Source organism: Lates calcarifer, linkage group LG24 (genome assembly GCF_001640805.2).
Source record: "Lates calcarifer isolate ASB-BC8 linkage group LG24, TLL_Latcal_v3, whole genome shotgun sequence".
In the NCBI taxonomy this organism is placed as follows: domain Eukaryota; kingdom Metazoa; phylum Chordata; class Actinopteri; family Centropomidae; genus Lates; species Lates calcarifer.
In genome coordinates this window covers 1,836,169-1,858,312 of record NC_066856.1, presented here as the reverse complement: position 1 = coordinate 1,858,312, position 22,144 = coordinate 1,836,169, and the positions used below count along the sequence as shown (strand labels likewise).

Here is a 22,144-nt window from a genome sequence, read left to right as displayed (position 1 = left end):
GGGAGGAAATGTTTCCACCCAACAACAGAGGCTCAAAGTGACTTTTCAGTCTGACATCAGCAAACATGTCATGGTACCATTTTTCTGCAAATGCATTGTTTTTTTCAAAATTAAAATGGGTGGTAGCTGGTGAGGGTAAAGGAGATGTTTAGGGAAAATAGCAGCTTTTACAGGCAATAGAAGACTGATGTTTGTTTTTTTTTTTTTTTTTTTAAGAAATCAATCTCTTTCTTTTATTGAATAATTGCACATGCAAAAACACAATAAACCCTCTGAGGAACCAGAGGAAACAGTGAAGGTTTTTGAGGCCTGAACAAACCTGTATTCTTTTCACTGTACTGGCCGTGGCTGTGTCCAGCAGTACTATAGCGCCTCCTCCCCAACACACACCTGACCTTCCGCTGCAGAGGCCGGGGGAATAAAACAATAACCTGCAGCGAGGAAAGCCACAAATGCTTTCTGAAAGCCTCGACACTGCGCTTTCACACATATATGCCAAAATGTCACAATCTTCAAACTTTGTGGCCGCAGCACACTGTCAGTAGAGTTTTTGCCTCCTGTGCTGAAGGTCGCCTGCAACCTCCAAACTGTACTTTCAAAATAAAAAAAGGACGCATTTGATCACATATTTTGCAGTTAGGAGGCGAGTGTAATTATAAAGCTGGAGAATTAACCAGAATATGTCTTAGACAGTATATCAAAGATGTTTTTGATGTAACTCAGTTGTTATTGAATGTGTGGAGCCAGTTAACTCAACATTATAGCATCTTAGCACAGTAATCTTCCTCTGTGGACTCTCAGTGACTTTAGAACAGAGACTAGGAATGAGAGGGAATTTACTTCAGATCCATAATCCTGCAAGAAAATTAGAAATCCCAAATCTCAGCTGACAAAGAGTAGAGTACAAGGAGAGAAAGGAGAAGGATTCATCTAACATAGTTTTGTTTTTTGTCTGATTTTCCTCCTCAGTGTCTAAAATATCCCATCATTCTGTCCTTCCAGCCTGAAGTCGGTGTGAGTTTACAGCAGCATGGCAACCAGAGAGCATGGAAACAGTCTGCCAGCAGGAGAAACCCATATTCAAGCCCCTCATGCTGGTAAACATCCGTCCTGCTGAAGTGCCCTTCAGCAAGTATCCCTACCAGGCTGACCTCTGACCCCCCAGTGGAGAGCGGAAGAGAACAGACTTCCCCTGCAGTGTGAGAAAAGTGAAGGAAAAAGTGTGAGGAGTGAGTCGAAATGTACGAAACATTTAAAAAAGCAGCGGGTGAATAAGGGGTGTCGGCTGGTGGGTGTCGCTGGTGATGTCACACCTCCCAGACAGCCAGGATTGGACCCTAATTAGAAAGCTCGGCAGCAAATAGATAGGAGTCCCGCATGACTGAATTCAAAGTGGCTGATGCCAAAATTTCTGCAGAGGCGCGGAAAACTGTCGGAGAGGAGCGGAGGAGACGGGGCGCCGGTATCAGTGCTGCTGAGAGCTGCCACGCTGCGCTGCGAACAGTCTCTCCGTGAGCTGCAGGCGAGCTGGAGTTTCAGAGGTGATACAGGAACAGCAAGACGCGCTCCCCCCCTGGTTTGGAGGGATAAAAAAGGAGGGAGAGCCGAAAATATAGTCCGAGTCTACGTCAAACCCGAGGACGCTGCGTTACCAGAGAGCAGCGGAGGCTGAAGCGAGACAAGTACAAAGGAGAGTCGAGCCGCCGAGTCCAAGTTATTCCTGCGCTTCGCTCCAAAGGCTGCGCTGATGGCATCCGTACTTGGAAACAACAGCCGCGCGTCCGGGGCTCAGAGCGGCCAGGTCAAATGCAAGCTGAAGAGGAGGAGGAGGAGGCGATCTAAGAGAAAAGGTAAAACTTTACAGCACTTGTTTCCTTTCTGTGTCTTCTCTCTCCAGTCTGAGCAGAGGTCGTGCGCACCTTGCTGGGGCATCGGAGCGCACGGCAGCCCGGTCGATCCCTGCGCTGCTTCAGCCGGTGTACGGTCATCTCCGCGGCGGCTTTAGCTCGCGAATAACGAAATACTGGAGACAGTGATCATAAAGAAATATCACCTGCTTTGTGGACGAACAGTAGTAATCCGAACCATCGGCTTTAAATGACGCATTGTCTTTCTCTGGTAAAGCCGAAGTTGCCGCTGCGTTTATTGTCCTTAAAGCTTCAGTGTCTCAAACATCCAGGACGGTAAAGACCAAATGAAACTATAAATTCGCTTTAATAGTTTAAATAAACGCGAGCTTTTTTAGAGAAGCAGCTTGTTTTTTACTGTTTACCTGATTTTTGATGCAAAGAAAAGAACGCGACGGTGGCACCCAATCCCGTTTAACTTGCTCATTAAAGAGAAGCAGTTTTCTTCCATAATTTTGAATCCGTTTCTCCTCATGACTTCAAATAATCAAACTTCTGGTTGAAGATGTAAGACGAGCCCAACGTTCACTGTAACAAAGCTGCGGGATTTTTAAAAGAGAGAGGCTTAAACATTTAACTGTCATATCACTGAAACCAAGATCCTTAAATACAGCGGTGATAATCCTAATAATTTCTCTGAGCTTCTTTCTTTTCCTGTTGTCTCATATAAAATATTTTCTCCTCATTAGAGGCTTCTTGAACTCCAGTGCTCTGCTGCTCTTAATTCAGCTCTGCTCAGCACTGAAGAATCTCAAGTTTGAGAAACTGTTCTGGGCCTGAAACAGGGAGAGATAGAAAAAGAGGAAAAATGATTTTAGTTTCGTAACAATTCAGAATAATATTTAATTTAGAGCTACAATTTTTATTTGTGTGTATTTTTTTTTATTATAACCTCAACTGTAAAGAGAAGAAGCCCTAATGAAGAAGTGAGGATCAGGTTAGTGTGTAAACACTCAATTCAAATCTGTAATTAAAATGGAAATGTCTGCTGATTTTCACTGACTGAAACATAATAACGGTGACATTATTCCTGACACTGAGCGTTTCTCTGTAGCCGTACTGTAATAGATGCTGACCAGAGCTCAGGGTAAACAAATCCCCTGTGTGGTTTTAAGCTTACAGTATCTCTGCCAAAGGCATGCATACATTTATACCATTTACACCATACGCTCACTGAAAAAAAAAAAAAAAACTAAAAATCACAGGACTCTGGTCACACATTTCCATCTCACCACCTCTCACTTTGAGATGTTGTGCTTTCTCTGTTTTAAAATGGTCACAATTCACTACAGGGTTTTGTTCGCTGTTAAAATGTATCTGCAGTTGCTGAGTAATTTTACACCGTGTTATTGCATCTTGCACGCCACAGTGAAAAATGGGGAAATGGCATTTTAAAAAGATTAAGAAAGAAGTTATTTAGATGTGTCAGTGAAACCTTTGATACTTTAAAGCTTAACTGCCTCTGAAGAGATTCTCCCTGATTTAGTTTTTCTGATTATTTCCTGAGGTATTTTGGCTAATTAACAGTAAGTTACACAAACTGGAAGCATCAAACATTTATTTTCTCTGGCAAAGCCACAAACACTCCCAGAAATATATATTATTTCTGTTTTCACATTTTCTGGCACCTCAATAAGAAAAAAGGGGAGATCTAAATAAAATAGCAATGACACATTTGTTTTTATTTATTTATATGTATAACAGATGACAACACAACTGTTTGTGTTGTTTATGCTTGAAGATACTGACGTGCCACCCCATTGCATTGTGGAATATGGATGAATGCTCGGAGCGTGTTGACGTATCCGACTGCAATTGAATGCATAACGAGCTTTCATAAACACTTTGCACTTGTCATCAAACTACAAACAGACAACTGCACCTCATTTCCATAACCTCTTGATTTTTAATAGCCCAAGTAATTGAGACAAGGCAGACAATACATAAAATATAGTGCTGAGGCAAATGTATTTACATAATGGAAACGACAGAATTGGTTCCACAACATTAAGCATTGCATATGAGTATCACACAAACCCGCGCACATTAGCTGACAGGCCTTCGCAGCATGTTTCCGAAACGGCTAATTTATCAGCGCTGCTGATTCATTCTGATAACACGGGACATTAGGGGCCAGTTCAGGGGACCGGTTGTAAATGAACTGTGTCTTTGGGAAGTGCTGATGGCCGCTGACTCCTCCAAAGCTGCAGGAGGTGGACTCGCTGTGCTCCAGCAGCTGAAACGTTCAGTCAGATCTGTTCTTCCTGTCTGATTGTTTTTCTCTCTGTGCAGAATCTGGACATGTTTCTTAAGCTCTCAAAATAAGAGCGCAATTCATGATTTGAGGATTTTTCCCTACTTAAAACTTGACCACAATTTACACAAAGCCGAACTGAGGGTTTTTTTTTAAAATCATTATATTCCTTCATCTCAAATGTCATCATCTTGAGATTTCACACAATTATTTTTATAGACTTTAAGGCAAAAAGTCACAGAGGGATTATTGCTTGGCATTTGGGGCTTAATCCCCAGCAAAAGGCAGCAGATTATTTGTAGTTGGACTCACTAAAACCTATGTGTGTATTCAAAAGGTTGTAAGCAGATTCCTCTCCACGACTTCTATTCATTTTTTCCCACCCGCATTTGTTCCTTTTTGGATGGACGAAACAAATAACTACAGAATAAAGATTACAGGTCAGAGATTTATTTGTTCACATCTTTTGGCACCCAGGCTCAGACTTCCTAGAAATCCCACACTTTACTAAATCCATCAGCTGTATTTTAGTCCTCTGCTGTTGTTCAGCTTCCTCGTATTGTTCAGGTTACAATGCTCCTGTCAGTCGGGCATTGTGCGGATGTACACCTCGCACTGTATTTGTTTGCTCTCCCTTAAGCACAATGTTTGACCAGTGTCATCACTTCTGGAAGGATTCACGCACATACTGTGTGTCTGCCTCTTAATTAATCACAGCCTTGTGATTTACGGTTATGTTCCCAAAGGGACATCTGACCACAAATAAAACCCTTTTGGATGTGTGTGACAGTCCAGTGATGCACAGGGACATGTGTGTGTTTTTTGACAAGGCAGCTGTCTGTAAAATCATACCTGTCAATCACCAGCATGATGTGACCTTTTTTCCTCTCATCTTCCTTTAACTGTGGCATATGTACAGCATATTCCTTGTCTTTTATCCACAATGTGTTTTTTTATGAACAAAAATATGTGCCGCAGAGATTTATAGACCAACATTATTTTTTTTACAACCACACTTATCACCCTGTACTCTCAGCGTACAGTATATCAGCGAATCATCAAGAGCGCCGAGGGGGAAATGTGAAAAACACAGAGTGTAACATAATTTATATAGCAATTACTGTTTACGCTCTCGTTCTGAGCGAGGTGGCGGCAGAGGGGTTGAGTGTGGGCTGCCAGGGTGGAGGGGACGTGCGGAGCAGAGTTGAGGGCGAAGGTCATCGCCTTCTCGCATTCGAGGCTCCAGGTCTAGAGAGGCAGGGGGCCACCAGCAGAGACGTTAGCGGGGCAGACGTGTCGATCGGCGTCAGGCCCACCGATGCTCTCTGAGGGCTTCTCTGACTGTCTGACGTGCAGCCGAGCAGAGGAGGGAACAGTGAGAGCTATAAAGTATCATCCACTTCCCTTGTAGCGCTGATGACAGTGATAAAGGAAGTATCGAGGTGAGGGCAGAGGTCAGGACGGAGAGCGCAGGCTGAGTGACACACAGCCTCCATTAGGATTTTACTGTTTTTATTCATCCTTGTTCTGCATAGGTTTCAGTCAGGTATGTTTGCACATACCAAAATTTTTTCATTCTGGTGTGTGCAAACAATTCTCAGTAATTGTATGAAGCAGTGTATTGTGCTGTATTTAAGAAATGCTAAAAATAGCTTTGTTTTACTTGGACAATGGTGCATTTTTTTTGTACCAGTATCAGATATGAGAGAATGTTTTCAGCCTATGATGGAGCATGAAATTTAAAGTTTTGTTGTGAAAGCTGTGTATTTTAAAACGCATTTACTGACAGAAAATAGCATCATATCTCTGTTAGTTTCATCTTGTCACCACTACACCTCGCTGTCTGTCAGTGGTTAGTTTGTTGTTCTTTGCAGATGTCTTGTTTTTTTTAACAAATGTTGTGAACTGGAACAGACCGGGGTACATTGTGGTTACATGGTGGTGGTCATAAACTACCAGGTTGGCCGCCCAAAAAAGACTCAACTGCTTTTGACCAATAATTGGCAGCTTTCTTTGTTGACTTTTGATTTAAAACCTCTTATCTTACAATTTGGATCTGATTGGCATTCAGCCTCACGAGATCTTCGTAGCTGGATTTGCGATTGTGATTAACTTGGTTCGGTCCTTTTTCATTCAGTGTTCAGTGTTTAGATCTTTTGTCGACCCACTAATATTTCCGTCAAAGTTCACCTGCACCTGCGAGCAACAAGGGGACCACGCAGGTCTCCCCTCAATTCCTTTCTGCCTCTCTACTATCATCTGTCCAATGAAGGCAAAAAATAAAATCTTCAAAAACTGCAGCTTCAAGATTTTTTTTAAACAACAGCAGAATTGTAAAGAAAATGTGAACATGTTGGAGACTGAGTGACTGCACCAGTAAAAAGCTGAGAATGTCTGTAATAAAAGAAAGTAAAATATAGTCAGGGACCTGCTCAGTGCCAGATAATACTGTAGAGAGATCTTATTGGAAAATAGTTCCACCCAAGTTACAATGGCATAAAGAGTCCAAATATGTAGAGTGTGTAGTGGAGTGCTGTTCACTGCTGCTGTGTTCAGGTGAAATGAGAGCTATGATGAAGAAGATTATTTTTAATCTAACCTGTTTAATATTGTCAGTGTCTCAGTTTTTCTTTGCTTGGTGCACAACTGGTGTAACTGTGCTGGTAAACCCATCCATATGCACAGTAATGATACAGTATATTCTCTGCAATGGCCTGCATTTCCATTCAGAATCAATCATGAATAAAATCCTAGTGGAGCAAGACACAGACAGGAAGAGGACTTAAACGAACACACATCTCACTCGTTCTTACAAATTGTCCGTGTCACCACTGTCCTATTGTAGGTTTGTTTACAGCAGTGGGTCGGAGGGGGGTTGTTACTGAAACACAGTAGTTACTGGTGCTGGTTTCCATGTCGGGACAGCCCAATGTCACACCGCCTGTGTGCTGTGGGAGAGGAGAAGAGATGGATTTCACAGATGTACAGCTCCAGTTTTAGCCCTGAAACACTTCTGTCACATTTGTTTGTGTTTGTGTTGATAACCGCATTAAGAGCTGCGACAGAAACACCGCTGGCATTTATGAGGTTAATGAAGGTCAGTGCCGATGGAAACGGCGCAGTGCTCCTCTCTGTGCACATGCATGGCTTTGTGAATTTACAGGCACTTCCTGATTAAGCGTAGCGGCGGAGGAGTCGGCGGTTTAGGACACAGCGTCCTCTAACTGACTGAGCGTTTAGCTGAGGGAAAAAAGGTTATTACTACTGACTGTGGTCTCTTGAGGACGGCTGATAAAATGACCAAGGAAAAGGAATAGCACAACTTTAGCACATTAGCATAATTAGTAATTATCTCGTAATAGTCCCTCTTGGCTTTTTGGAGCTCGGCAGTGAGAAATTGTACTTAAAGTTCAGGCGCAGAAAACAAATTTGATGCCAAAATGTCTCAATAACACACACACACACACACACAGGAGCTCATGAGAGCCACCTCTGTCAGGTTGGGGAAGAAATGAATCACAAGTATCAAAAGCACAGATGCAGATTTAAAAAATTCAGAAGGTGACACTTAAGTTAATTAGTCTGTTGTTTGATGACTCCCACAGTTGGAGAGATAAGGGTATTACTCACATCACAAATAACTTGTTGCACTTGTTGCTATGACGACAAAAACACAGAAGTTTAATTGAGTTAGTCATGTGTTACGCTCTGTCAATCTGTCCACAACAGCTTTCACAACAATAAGTACTGTAGGGGAGACATTTGAGAAGTGCTGCACTGTAATCTAGTTTAACTTCGCTAATGTATGCGATGCTGCAATGGAGCTTATGCTCTGGAGTGTGTCAGATGATGTCTCCGTGTGTTCATTTGTTTGCATATATGTATGAGTGTTTATTAACATAGATTTATCTAGGCATGTGTTTTCCCTGTGTGTGTGTGTGTGTGTGTACAGTATGTGCTGGTGTGCTGCCGTGCTGCCATTCGCAGCGAGCTGTCAGCCCTCATAAACAGAGATGTAGCACAGCAAGTCAGCAGCATTATTGCTTCCTGTCAGTGTTTGTGTGTCTGCAGTCCACTACACAACACAACATGAGAGAGTTCATGGTGGAAAAAAGAGAGTGAAGCTGCCTCGTAGCAACTGTCAGGAGATTTTGAGTTGACGTCGGACTTAAGGAACAAAGTGGAGTCAAAGCAGAGCGCTTTCAATGCTGTTTGAGTCACAGCTCTAACAACATGTGACTTTCTATTATACGTCAGGCGTTCAGTGAACGTATCGCAACTATTGTCACATGGAAAAATCTTTCATGTTTTTGGAGCAACAAGAAAAAGTCTTTATTCAGGCGAGCTGCCTTTGTTGTCTTAACTGCATTTTCCAATTTCAGTCTTTTCCTCTTACGCCCCCTTGATTTGAGGTGATGTTTACAATGCCTCATCATCATGTCATGTCTGCTGTGAGCAGGTCATTCAAGAGGAGATTTTCTCTTCTTACACTGCTTGATTTGCTCAAAAATAGGCCCCAGAAGAGCTAAAGCTACCACTAATTTCTTCATATTTCCTACCTTGGAAATCATCTTGCAACCCTTTATATTCATCTTTGAACCCTTGTAGGGGTCCCAAGCCTCAGGATGGGAACCACTGATTTACAGTATCTTCTTTAGTTCAAATAAAATGTTCTTTCTTAAGCCTGGCCTTGCATCATGATACCAGCTTCAAACAAGCTTAGAGCAAAGTCAGAAAAATAAAGATAATATTCTGTAGCAAAATACATTTGTTTCCCTTATTTTCTGACCCTTGAAATCATCTCACAACTCATTTGATTCATCTTGTGCCCACTTGTGGTTAGGTATGTTCCAAATGTCAAGTAAAATGTCCTTTTCATGCCTGGTCTTGCATCACAACTGTCATCTTCAAACAGAAACAGGAGGTATCATCTACGTATTTCATGACTTTATGTTCAGCTCTGTGTTGTTGTGACTCAGTTGTGTTACAATTCTAGAGCTGAAACAATTAGTTGATTAATCAATTAGATGATAAACATAAAATGAGTTGTGGTTCTGCTCTGGTTGCAGTGACTCAGATTTGAGGTTTTGCTGATGTTCTGGTTTATATTATTGTAAACTGATTATCTTTGAGTTTTGGACTGCTGGTCAGACAAAGATTGACATTTTTATTGCTATTTTCTAACATTTTATAAACTAAAATAATTAAAAAATCAAAAACAATAATCGGTTGAACAACCAATAATAAACAGTTTGTTGTGGCATGAGGACAGTGAGCTTCAGTTGTCCTGCAGGGTCGGCTGTATCCACAGATTTGACTAAATCAAGTCTGTTTTTCAATTCTATGCACAAGCAAATAAGTGCTAAAATGTATTCATTTTCAGTACAGCTGCTGATTCAAGGTAGATGATTATTTATGAATTTATTTATTTACTGTTTTAGCATGCTATTGAGACAAGCTCTCATATCTAATGTGAAGTCCTGCCAATAGCGTGGAAGTGCCTCACACATCATGGTGGCAAAACATTTCTCCAGTTTATGATCCTAATTAGCTCTAACTGTGCCATCATCCCTGAGTCATCATGCCTGGAGAGAGGCCAGATCATTTGACGGTCTGCGGTTTCACTCTTTCTTTATCCCTCTCCCCTCTTTCTCCCTCTCTTTCTCCCTCTCTTTCATGTCTTTTCTTTCATTTTCTGTCTCTCTCACTCACTGTCTCTCATTTCAGCAGCTCACACATTGTTATTGTTGTCCTCCAACTTGCCTGTGCGTATTCACAGCACGGTAGCTGCTACTGTGAAAAGGGACATATTTCTTAAGCAGAAAATAGCTAAAGAAGGTGTTAGAATTTGTGCATCAAAAAAGCTTTTTGCTGTTTCACAAACTCAGTCCAAACTACGGCAAGTCAGCCATGAAATGTGTTTAGCTGCCATTTGAGTGCATTTGAAAATTAAAAACCACAAACACATGAACACTCTGACTGTGTCTGATCAGCTGGCAGACCACTTGACTCTCTGTGACTTAAACCTCTGCACTGATGTCATGCTTCAGCCACATGACAGCACAACTGCTCTGTCTGCTCTGCTGACATGGCAAAGTTACCACTGATACCCCACCTCACATGGAATAATGAAATTGGATGAAGCAGCTTAACCTATCCCTTCTCCCGCCATCAGACTGGGTGCCTATTTGAGATAACGTTAATGAAGGGGACTTTAGCCAAGAATAGACACGTCTTATTGCTGGGCGGTGGGGGGTAAGTGAACGAGGATGGGGTGGGGTGCGAACAGCATTTATTTCCATTAATAAGATGGAGCATTTTACACAAGGGCCTCTCCTGGGGGCTCTCTCCGGAGGTCGGAGACAATCCTACACCATAACAACCTCCGAACGAGTTCATTTCACCAAGTGGGCGCGATGGAGACGCACTGCAGCAGGTCTGTTCTCCAAGAAACTGGTCTTAACCTTGATGTAGCTCCGCACAACTTGGGCTGAGGTGGACACTCAATCACCATAATCACTGCTGTCCATCCTTGACTAGATCTTTTTTGAGTCATTAATATGAATCCGAGCAGCTCGAGAAGACTGTACCGTTGCTCTGTCAGCACTGTAGTTTTCTCCTGCAGGACAGATTGGGTTGGATTCAAGTTAGTTGAAAATCTTCATTCATTTTTATTTTCTAAATGGGTCAATGGTTTCAGACAGCAGACAAAAGCAAGCACCTCATTTCCAGCAGGCAGCAATCAGTTTAGATTTTGCAGCTGAAATAATGCTAATGTTGGCTAGCTAATGAAGCTAACATGAGTTGGTTGAAAACACTGTACTCAGTGGACTTAAATGTTTTTAGCTGATTTGTGTTGAAACTAAAACAGGTACCACTGTATATGGGATGTTAAATGTGCACTTACATGACATCACGCTAAACCTAAAGCTAAAGCTAAAGGGTTGACAATAAAGACACAAACTCCAAACTGATTATATAGAGAGAACTGCTCTTACTGCAGCTTTGTGTGCACCTGAAAATACAAAGCTTGACAGGCCTACTGTGTCTACCTATGGTGGCTCTGATTGGCCAAAAGACAGGGTTTGGTCAGTTATGCTTTTCTCTGCTTTGTAAGAGCCCTGTGATTACAATGCACTATACCCACAAAGGATTAGGGCATTAAATGATAAGTGTTAAGCATTATGAGGAACAAAGCATTATCTCTGTAAAATAAAGAGATCTGTGTCATCAGCTTAGTTACAGTTGCTGTACACAGACTGTTTTGTAGCACTGTGATATTTTCAGCTCGGTGTGTATGAGAGGTGATCTCCCACTTATTCTTCACTGTGTAAATATATATGATGGTGTTTGATTCATAGCAATGAATACACATTTCATCAAATGCACATTAGATCCATGTGGCTGATGGAATTGCTTAATGGCAGATTAGTGCATTGATAATGATGAGCGCACACATGTGAGCTCCCTGCCTGCTTCATTATTCTGTTCACATGCGAGCATTAAATAACAGTTTTTCCCCCTCTTCGCCCTACAGTAAATCCTCTCTCATCCATCGATTCTAGCATCCTTTAGGGGCTCCTTCTAGGAGAGACCGACAGGCTTATCTTGCAAATCCTTTAAAAGGTATTTAGAAAAAATCTTTGCCTGCATTAACTCTGTCTGATGTTCTGCGTATCACCGCAGAGTCGGCCAGCGATGGCCGAGTTGGAGTTTTATATACCTCTGGGCCGATCCGTGTGATATACGAAGTCCTGTTTTCCCAGTTTCTTAACAGTCACACAGCGTGGTGTTTATTTTTCCTCCTTGCTGCGCTGATTTTGATTTGTACAGCTTGAGGTGGTGGAGCGTAATAGATGTGTTTGCATTTGCCGAAAAACTGAGAGTTCCAATCACTCATCCATTGCCTTTGATAGCTCAGAGTGTATTTGGCTTCACCCAGATAAGGCCTGAGTATACATCGAGTCGGATTCAGTTGAATTGTTTGTACACACATGGTGCTTTGGCATGGGTCTGCTTGGATGGGCTTTGGCATGATGGAGAATTTCATCCTCAGCCCCCCCCTCCCCCCTCATCCTCCCCTCCTCTACCTCCCTGACAATCCGACAGTGGTGCTCTGGGGCTGGAGCTGTCGGTGAAGGGTGAAGGGTGTGTAGGACCTGAGGCTATGAATGTTGCATTGCGTAAAGGACAAAGAGAGAGGATGTCTCTGGGCTGAAAGAGTCCCTGAAATGCTGGCACAGATGAACCTACATACCCACCCTTCCACATTTAGACACAAGGTATATTGTGTAAGTCCCCATAAGAGCTGCACCTCCAGTAAAAAAAAAGCCCATTTTCAGCTTTCTGTGTGGAAAAATCCTGCTGCACATCTGAAGAGCAGCCAGTCTTATCAGCTGCTCAAACATCGTTCCTCCATTTCTCTGAGTAATGACAGAAAACACAACACAAACAACTTCAAATGTCATATATGTAGTAGAGGTGTAAACGAATATGAAAACAAGCCGATCATGTGCTCTGAACAGATATGAACAGCAGCTGAATCAGTCATATTTGTTCCTCCATTCCTCATTGACCTGTCACCCAAATGACACAATTTGCCACAACATCACTTTTTCTCAGAGTCAAATGGAAACACACACACACACACACACACTTTAAACCAGTATCAGGATCCATCACAGATAAACGTCTAAAAATCTGTTCAGAAATCGTAAAAAAGTTCCTTCTGATACTTTCTGATCTGAGCTCAGAATCATCAGTTTTCCTTCAGTGTCAGAGTAATCCAGGTGTCTGTTGTCTGCACAGTGTGAACAGGAGCAAATGGATTTTCTATGATTGAGGTTTGCTGAAATGTCAATAAATAGACCAGGGGATTAAAACACAGAGATGATGAATGTTTTAACTGAGTGAAGTTCATATTCAGTAACTCAGCTGACACCAAATTAACATTAATCTCCTTCTGTTGTTCGTTCGTTTTGTGTAGTATAGGTGCAGCTGTGTTTTTATAGTTTTACTATTGATGCTTTTAGCCATTATACAGTAGATTATTTGTGCTAATCAGAGCTGTGTAATTCCTTTATAGTTAGCTTGTGAGAATGCTTATGCTGCTGATACAAACAAGGTTACAAAACAAAACCAAGGAAGGGTTTGATGTATGTTTTACTATTTGATTTGTTTAGGTTTGTGGTTAAAATATTTCATTGGTAGTTAAAAACACTTAACCAGCGGAACATTTCATCAATCTGAGGTAGAGCATTCAAAACAATTATAAATGATAAGATCTAACCTAACTCATCTAAAACCTGTGCAGTGCATACCTCTATCTGTGATGTGATTGGCAGTTTGTGATCAGTTTGTGTCTATGCAGATGAAAATTCTAACATCATTTTATATTGCTAAATTAAATTATTTCACAGTAATGACTCTCATTGATTTATTGTTCAGCCCTAATCTAGATAACAACTTTTCCCAATATAACCTGAAAACAGATATGAATCCAGATACTTTTGTGACATGATACAGATAGTAACTGACTGGACTGTAAATTCATATATTTGTGTGATGAAACTTTGAAAGAGAAACTAACTAAACATCATGCTACAGAGCCAAGTACGACCAGGTAAAAACAGAAATACACTTTTTATACAGACGATGATGATGCTGAAATTGATTGTAACGAGGTTGAGGACAGTGTTTTGTCTTTGAACTGCTGCATAGAATACAGTATGCTGTCTGTCAGTGAGTTAAACGTATCATTAAGTTCAAATTAGGGTTAGTGCTTTTCCAAAATACACATCATTTCCCAAATGTCCAGAAACAATAATTGGAATCAAACTAATCATCTGCTGTAGTGTTCACAGCACACCAGGGTTCTACCTCTAAACAGCCCGGCTTTTGAGCTGAATTCAAACTTGTGCTGCAGTAAACTCACTGTGGCCCGCTGGTTTGCAGAGGAGGGGGAGAGTGGCAACTGGGTTTAATGATAATAGCCCTGACGATAGCAGTGATAATCCTCCTGCTATTCCTGCTGACTGCAGAGAGCCCACGCTTTGTTCTCCGCTCCCCCTATTAGTGTGATGGAGGTTCATTTTAATTTGAATGGACCATCAGTTGGATAAGGAGAGAAATGCTCGCCCGCATACGTGTGCAGACTTGTGTGGAAGAGAAATCGAGCATGGAGAGGAATATGTGCACATGAGAGGATGAGGACACGTGCATACACACACACACACACACACACAGTCTGTGTTCTCAGACAAAGACACAACAATAGAGAAGTCAGTGCAGGTCAATGTGGTGACCTCTCTGGGCTGCAGGTGCTATTATCTTCTTGGCACCTGTTTCAGGAGAGTTTCTCCCAACTGTCAGCCACAGGCTGAGGCTTAAAACGCCAAGATGGCAGACAAAGGAGACTTCAAATGAGGGACAGGGGGACACGGAGCCTTGTTGCTCTTAAGATCCCATTTGTTTCAGGAGGAGCGGTGAGGTGGTGGAAGAGCTTAAAGTAACAGAAACATGACATTTATTGGAAAATTAACAGCTAACCAGGTTGGATAGATATGTATAGAATATGTGGGATTGTATGATCATCTGTAGAAGAATCAGCACATAAATCTTTTTACAAACATGTTTCTGTTGTACTTCACATCAAGTCCACTCTAAGTCAGACTCATCATAAATGTGTTCCCTGTCACATTCTTGTTTGTTACAGCATCATTAAGCAATTAGTTGCTCAATCAGTTAGTTAATCAACAGAAAATTAATTATCACGTAATATTTAGATAAAAGTTATTTTTTCAAATGAATTTGTTTCAGTTTTTAAAATGTGTGTATTTACTGTGTTTCAAGTGTGATAAGTGGTGATAACAAGTTGAACATATTGGACTGTTTCACCTTGAGTTTCTGGTGATGTAGTGGACGTTTGCCACTTATTTTCTGACATTTTACTGACCAAATAATTGACTGATCAAGAAAATAACTGTAAATAACTCTCACCTGTGAGTTAGAGAGATTCTGACTCTGAATCCTCCAGGGATAGTTGTGCTCCATCTTGAGTCAGTCAGGGCACGTCTCTGCAGTAGTGATTTAATAATCACTTTATGTGTTCTGAGGTCAGTCCATATTTAATGCAGGATATTTACTGTCCACCATTTCAGTGTGAAATGTGTCCGCTATATAGAGCCCTTAAATATTCCCGCAGAGGAGCAAAAAATAAAAGCCGGTTACGATAAACAGAGTAAGTTACTGAGAGTGAGGGAGTAGTGAAGAGTAGTTTTGGACACAGTTTATAATTATGAACCTGTGGCCTGTTAAAATAGAAAGAGAGTGGCATGCAGACTGGGGTTAACCAGGAGGAGAGGAGTGAGCCAGCTGGAGACCTGTCTGCTGCTCTCTGCTGCTGGATGTGGTCGGAGACTTGGATGGATGCAGTGGTGTAGTGTTAAAGTTGGTGAGGGTGATTGTCTGTGAGAGTTTAATTCACCTGTGAGTCTCCCATGTAGTATTTTTGACTCAAATTTTAGTTTTACCTCACTCTCCTTTGCATATTGATGGTTTTATCAGAAATCTGATATCAGTGTTGTTGTGCTCTGATGAGTGGGATTTTATCTTTTTTTAATTCAGTAGTTGGTGCTTGTGTTAATCTGCAGCTAAGGGTGCTAACATGAATGGTCTTCTCCAGTGTATATTTTAATTGAGAGATTTTGTGTAGTGACTGTTTAAGGGGCTTTTTCACATTGACAAGAAAACAGATTAATCAGTGAATAGCAGTTTCATCACCTGTACAACATCTTGGCTTAAGTCCTTATGACTTAGTGTGGAGTTCAGCCGGTCAGAGAAATTAAACTTGTTTCAGTCCATGTTATCATGCCACTTAATCATGATGGCGTTGCTTTTTCATAAATGTACTGTACTGAATACTGAATAATACTGAATCTACAGTATATACAGTATGCATTAGTGTGTGCAGTAAAAGTCAGTTTAAGTTATCAGCCTCACTGAGACAGCTTTGTGTTCAGAGTTGACCCTGAGTTTGTTCTGGTTCCCTGTGGCACAGTTAGAGTTTGTACAGTCCTAGTGTGGTGCTGAATGGGTAGACAGTATAAACAAGGCTCAGCCCTGGCTCTCTGTGTGGGTAGTTTGTCATAGCTGTGACTTCAGGGCTATCTAAATAGCAGCAAGCGGGCGCGTTCATCATCACATTCATCCTCACCAGGGTGAGAGATGGATGCCCTACCAGTCCACCAGGTCATGAGTTATCACCCACCAGGGGCTGCTGGTTCATACAAAGGTCAAAGGACTATTTGTCTTCAGGCAAGTATGCCTTTCAGTTTGAGCCCTGTACTGCCTGCACACACACACACACACATACTCCCACTCATAGCCACAGTGACATACATGAGGACTCCACTTCCTGCCTGCATTTATTATCGTACTTAATTTTTCATACTGCCAGGACATCAAACCTATGGTTTGTAAATTGTGTTTTTGCTTTATAATATCTATATTTGAGTTTATGTGTGTGTGAAGGAATAGTTTGACATTCTAGGGAAAAACAGTTGCTTTGTTGCTGAGAGTTAAGTTGATTCAGATTGATAACCACTCTCATGTTTGTACACTGATTATGATGCTACAGTCAACAGGTGGTTATCTGAGCTTAGCATAAAGACTAGAAACAGGAGGATGTTTTTACAGGTTTTGTACAGATCAAACAAACAAGTGAGCTTTAGAGGAGCTGGTAGGTGCATTCTTTACCTTTTGGACAGATCCAAGCTGTATCCTAACATTTACCAGGCAGACATGACAGCGGCATCAATCCCCTCACCTAAATGAACAATAGTATTTCCCAAAATGTCAGCAACACTGTAGTATAGTAATGAATGGCACACTGTTGTAATCATATAAAATATGTCTAAACTAACCGCCAAAGACACTGCAAAAAGTTGTCACCTACAGCGCACAACTACAAGGATAAGGTCTCAAAACATGAGGACACAGTAGGCTTCACCTCTCTGCATGTAAGTGCTGCTCAGTCATCATTGTGACAGCTCTGCTGCACATACATTGTTGTCCGGGTGATGACACACTGACATTAGTGAGAGGAGGAAGAGAAGGAGAGTTGTGACAGTAAATCATCCTAAAGGTACACAACAATCAGCCATTTCATTACAGATTTGCTTGAAATTAAAAGCTTTTTGAATGAGGTTAGGGCTTGTTTATAGCATTAATTTAAATATCATCACACTGTCAAACACCACTCATTTACAGAGAGTACCATGGTTTGGAATAATTATGATTTCTGCACCACTTTTTTTTACATTGGATTTCAGTTTGAAAACATCAGAGGACAGAGTTTTAATGTGTAATAATAACAGCAATAATAGGATTTTTCAAACACTCACAAAGTGCTTTACAATAATGCAGTAATGAAAATGTGAACTGAGACATAGACACACAAACAGATTAGCTTTTACCATCACCCACAGACCTGCTGGCTGAGAGTTGAAGCAGTGTTATGTAATGAGTCAGAGGTCATATGGATTGGCATTTTGTGCAAACCAGAGAACACATTATCATTAGTCTGGTTACAGTAAAGAGCCAGCCAACCCTGAATGTGAATAGATCCATTGTCTTTCATTTCCACTCATTAGACTCCTATAATGAAGACTGGTTTGCTCCGAGCAAGAATTTACCTTTTCAACAGGAGACACTTTATTCAGCCACTAACATCACCTGCTCAGATAAGATAAAACATGAAACTTTAATAATCCCTGTGGGGACAGTGCAGTGTTGCAGTTACTGCTGGTAATAATGGATACACTGAAGAAAAATAGGATTATATGAATGTAGCAGAGTGGGGAGTATTAAATTAGTATTTAAGTGCAGACCAGCAGTCTCAATCTTCCACATGTTAAATAAGCATGGATAAATAAAATTACAAAACTCTAATTAATGTATCATCAATGGCGAGTAAAATAACCTGGAGACCAGAAAACACAGTAAAATACGAATACTGTGTCTACCATGAAAAGATCTGGCAAAAAATATGAAAAACCTTTTTATGGTAACTCCCATCCTATGTAGCATTTATCAGAAGTATATGAAAAACTGTGGATTATATCATGTAGTTGTAAATAAACATGTAATCATACATGTGGGGTTTTCCATTCATGTATTTTACTGTGTATGATCTTTACATGTGTATGAATATACATAAATACCTTACACATTTTAGCTCATAAATTGATTTTAAAAATACAGTTAAGGGTCTATTTTAGGGTAATAATGGTTAAAAAGTATGTTGCACTAATATGTATTAGTTTATACTAAAGGTTCTGGTTAAAGATGCACATTCACAATCCACAAATATAAACAGCTTGTAATGTTGAAACTACACTGTCCAGTCACACACTCCTGATGAGTAATCTGTACAGTGGGTAGCATTTTTGTAAGCATCATCAGTATTAATAAGGTCCTAATAAGGTTTGAACAGACCCTGGTGCACAATATATAGTATACTAATAAATATAGTAAATATTTATTGCACTGCTCAGTGGGAAAAAACTGATTGCTAACTGATTGTTTCAATTGTTCACATACACTCTGGCCTACTTTTTTAATACTTTGTACAGTTTTTTTAATGTGTGTTGGAGGTGTTAATTCAGTCATACGTTTTGGTCCTGAGGTCATGTTGTTGAGGTTTTGTTGTACTGCAGTATCTGAGAATGAACCTAGAACAAGCAAAAACTGTGCCTCTTTGAAATTTGGCTGCCATCCCCATAGAGGTAGCTACACTTGCAACACTCCTGTTCCGTAAGTATGTCAAGCACCATCTGCGACTCATGCTGGATCTCTGAAATCGACCCTTCAAGAGGAAGAACTCGCGGGGAGCCATATCTTGGAGACTACAGGTTCTTCCACTGTGAAGACTGCTGTTTGGTCTCCAGCGCCCCAGCAAATGGTCACAAAAACATGTGTAACACAGGGCCAGATGTTGATTGTGCAATGTTATGTGGATTGTGTTTGCAGCAGGGACAGTTGTGGAACTCTTGTTGTTCAAATATTTTGCCCTGCTGATTTATGTGAATATGGAGGACAACAAATTTCAAACATCTCATTCATGTAATGCAGTAAAGCACCACCTTTAACTATGACTTCAGTGACAAACATATAATTGAATTTGTTTGAATATTACAAACTTGGTGAAGGTAGAGTTTATGGCAGACAATGGCAGCAGAGTTAGGATAAACATCATCAGGGTTTGGAGCACATGTGGTGTCATATAGGACACCTGTAGTGATTAAGAAATCACTGCAGTAGGATTTTAAATTATCGTGAGTGGAAATAGTCCTAGGAAACAAACTGTAATAATCAGACTTTTCTGTTGTCACATTCTCTCTCCGCTCTTCATCAAACAGCCGCAGCCTCCAGCCTGAAGTCCTCCACACACCTGCTTGTCGTCAACTGGCTCTCTTGCCAAGATGGTAATCTGATCCTTATTGGCTGCGCACTTGGCCAAACTGCAGTGATGCCCATTATCGTGCACTAAACAGGTGCTGAGATGTATCGCTCCTTGATCACAATGCAGATTTGCGCCGAGCGCACGTCGAGCAATCCATTTTTCAATTTGGTCTCCTGCCTGAGATAAATTAACAGATGTCGATTGATTTTCCTTCCTGTGCAACTGTGAGCCTTGTTTACACCTGACAGCCAGGGCGTTATACCTGAGTGGCTGTTTGAGACGAACGCACATTATAATTAGGGTTTTTTTAATTAGACTGACAATTGGCAGGAGACTTAGTCGGCAGTTACTTTGACATGTTTTACTTTTCTTACCTCTTTGTTCAGCTAATCGACAGATTGCTCTGTGAAAGATGAGAAGGCGGGGCATAATCACGCTTAAACACATGCACATACATACACACACACTGCGATGATATGATATTCCATTGCTTTATTATATATTATCCTGTATATAATATCAGAATTAAGGACATCACTCTTAATTTCCTCCCCTCCTTCGTTGTATGCCTTAATCACTGTAACAACAGCACAGCAAAGTCTTCATTGTCACTTACCATCCCCTGGAGCCTCAAACTCAACTTGACGTGATCACAGGGCCCCCCAGCGCTTTCACAGCCATCTCCGTTCACCAGCTGGTTATTATTGCTAAAAATACGCTTATAAAACTGGTGTAGCCTGGCACCATCACACCCTAATGACGGGAGTCAAGTGGCGCGCGGCAGATATGCCCTCACATGCGTGCTGTCACAAGCCATTTAATTGAACTTGAGAAACTGGAAGCCGGCATTGTTTTGCTCTGAGCCCCCCTCCACCTCACCACAGACACACACACACACACACACACCCGCTCCCTCTCTCCCTTCAAGTCGTTATGCCATTTTTATTGCCATCATCTCAGTGATTATGGTAGTTTTCATCTGATGTTATCTCCTCTATGCTCCCTGTTCAGACATGTCGAGTTATATTCACAGTAATGAGGGGAAGGAAAACACCAGTGTATTATTTGATCCTCATAGAAAGTTACCAATGAGTACTGTTCAGCTGTAAGTAACTGACAAACTTTAAAGCCCTGGAAAACTTGGTTTCTTAAGTGTTTCTCCATAACATAAATATTCCCCTCAAGAATCAAAGTTCAAGTTTAGAAAACAGCTTTAGTTATCATGTATTAAGAATTTTACACTCAACAAAATGAGTTTGGATCATTAGACCACTAATAAACACTGTAAATTTTGACCTTTCTTTGCTGTTCATTTTAAACCACATTTACCATAAAGCCTGTCGGTCTCTGCCTCAAACTGAATGCTCCCTCACTCTCTCTCTTATAGCAGTTGCTATTGTCAGAAACTTAAGCTCCTTTAAACTTGAAGGGCAGCACCTTATTTCTGTTCTCTGATCGATTTTGCAGAGGCTGACAGTCTTCTTGCCAGTGGTTTTGCTTGCTTGCAGTAGTTATTAAGATGATTGTGGTACAATTTACCTAAGGAGATCAAAAAGTGCCTGCATGCAGACTCTTTGAAGGGACCATATTTGAGGTCTTGTCAAATCTGGACCAGAATGCAACCCTCTAAAGCTTATAATAACAGTGCTATTTCTATAAAGAAACTCTCCTTGTTCCTCTCCACTGGAGGGAGGTCAGAGGTCAGTGCCAGCTACAGAACAACATCTTCAGACCTGGTAGGGATTCAGTATCTTGTTCAAGGACGCTTGCCAACACGGTGGTTGGAGCCTGGATCTCTCTGCTGTCTACCAGACTGCCTAAAAAGCCCACAAATGTCCCATAAAGCCAAGCCATTGTCTTGAGAGACCCACCTGCCTTTCAAGTAGTTAGCCATCCATATCTGTGAGCATGTACCCTGCACCAGCGCTGGGTACCTGCGTGTGCTGCCTGCGTGTCGAGGGCTCCTGCAAAGAAAGCACAAAAAGAGTCCAGAGAGGGTCTACGGGGAGGCAGCTGGAAAGTGGAGCAGTGTTGGGTCGCACATGGCGATGGCGTGGTGGGGGAGTGGGAGCGGATGATAGATGGAAAATAACGGCGATTCCCAGGAAACTCTGTTCTGTGTTCATGTGTCGAAGACAGTGAGACGGAGTAGATAAAATGAGCACATAAGCAGTTTGTGTGTGTGTCTGAATGTCTGACAGTTGGGATAGCTGAGAGGTTCATCAGCAGATATCACACCTGAGTGACCTGAGGGTAAATGCAGCAGATACATGCAAATGATCTGGGGCAGGAAAGAAATGGAGAGATGGGGAAAGAGGGTTGGAGGGTGGATGATTGAGCAGAGGAGGAGAAGGGTTAAGCACCAGGGTGACAAGCTCTCCTGGTTTAGAGGGCGACAGTTTGATGGATGAAGAACAGGGACAGAGGAGAGGAACTGAAGGAAAGGAGTTGGGTAATATTGCACTGAATGAGTGCACAGGAGTCTGGAAGGCCAGCAAACTCTTTTTGTTTTGGTTTGGT

The 22,144-nt window shown here is 41.4% G+C and overlaps 1 protein-coding gene across 1 annotated transcript in view; it reads left to right on the top strand.

Annotated features, from left to right (window-relative positions):
• Positions 1–1,006: 1,006 nt before the first annotated feature.
• adarb2 (adenosine deaminase RNA specific B2 (inactive)) overlaps positions 1,007–22,144 on the top strand; it is a 162,325-nt gene continuing 141,187 nt past the window's right edge. Inside the window, exon 1 of the mRNA XM_018698281.2 lies at positions 1,007–1,850. Within this exon, the coding sequence (XP_018553797.1) occupies positions 1,748–1,850 (103 nt within the window). The 5' untranslated portion in view covers positions 1,007–1,747. The remainder of the gene's footprint in view (positions 1,851–22,144) is intronic.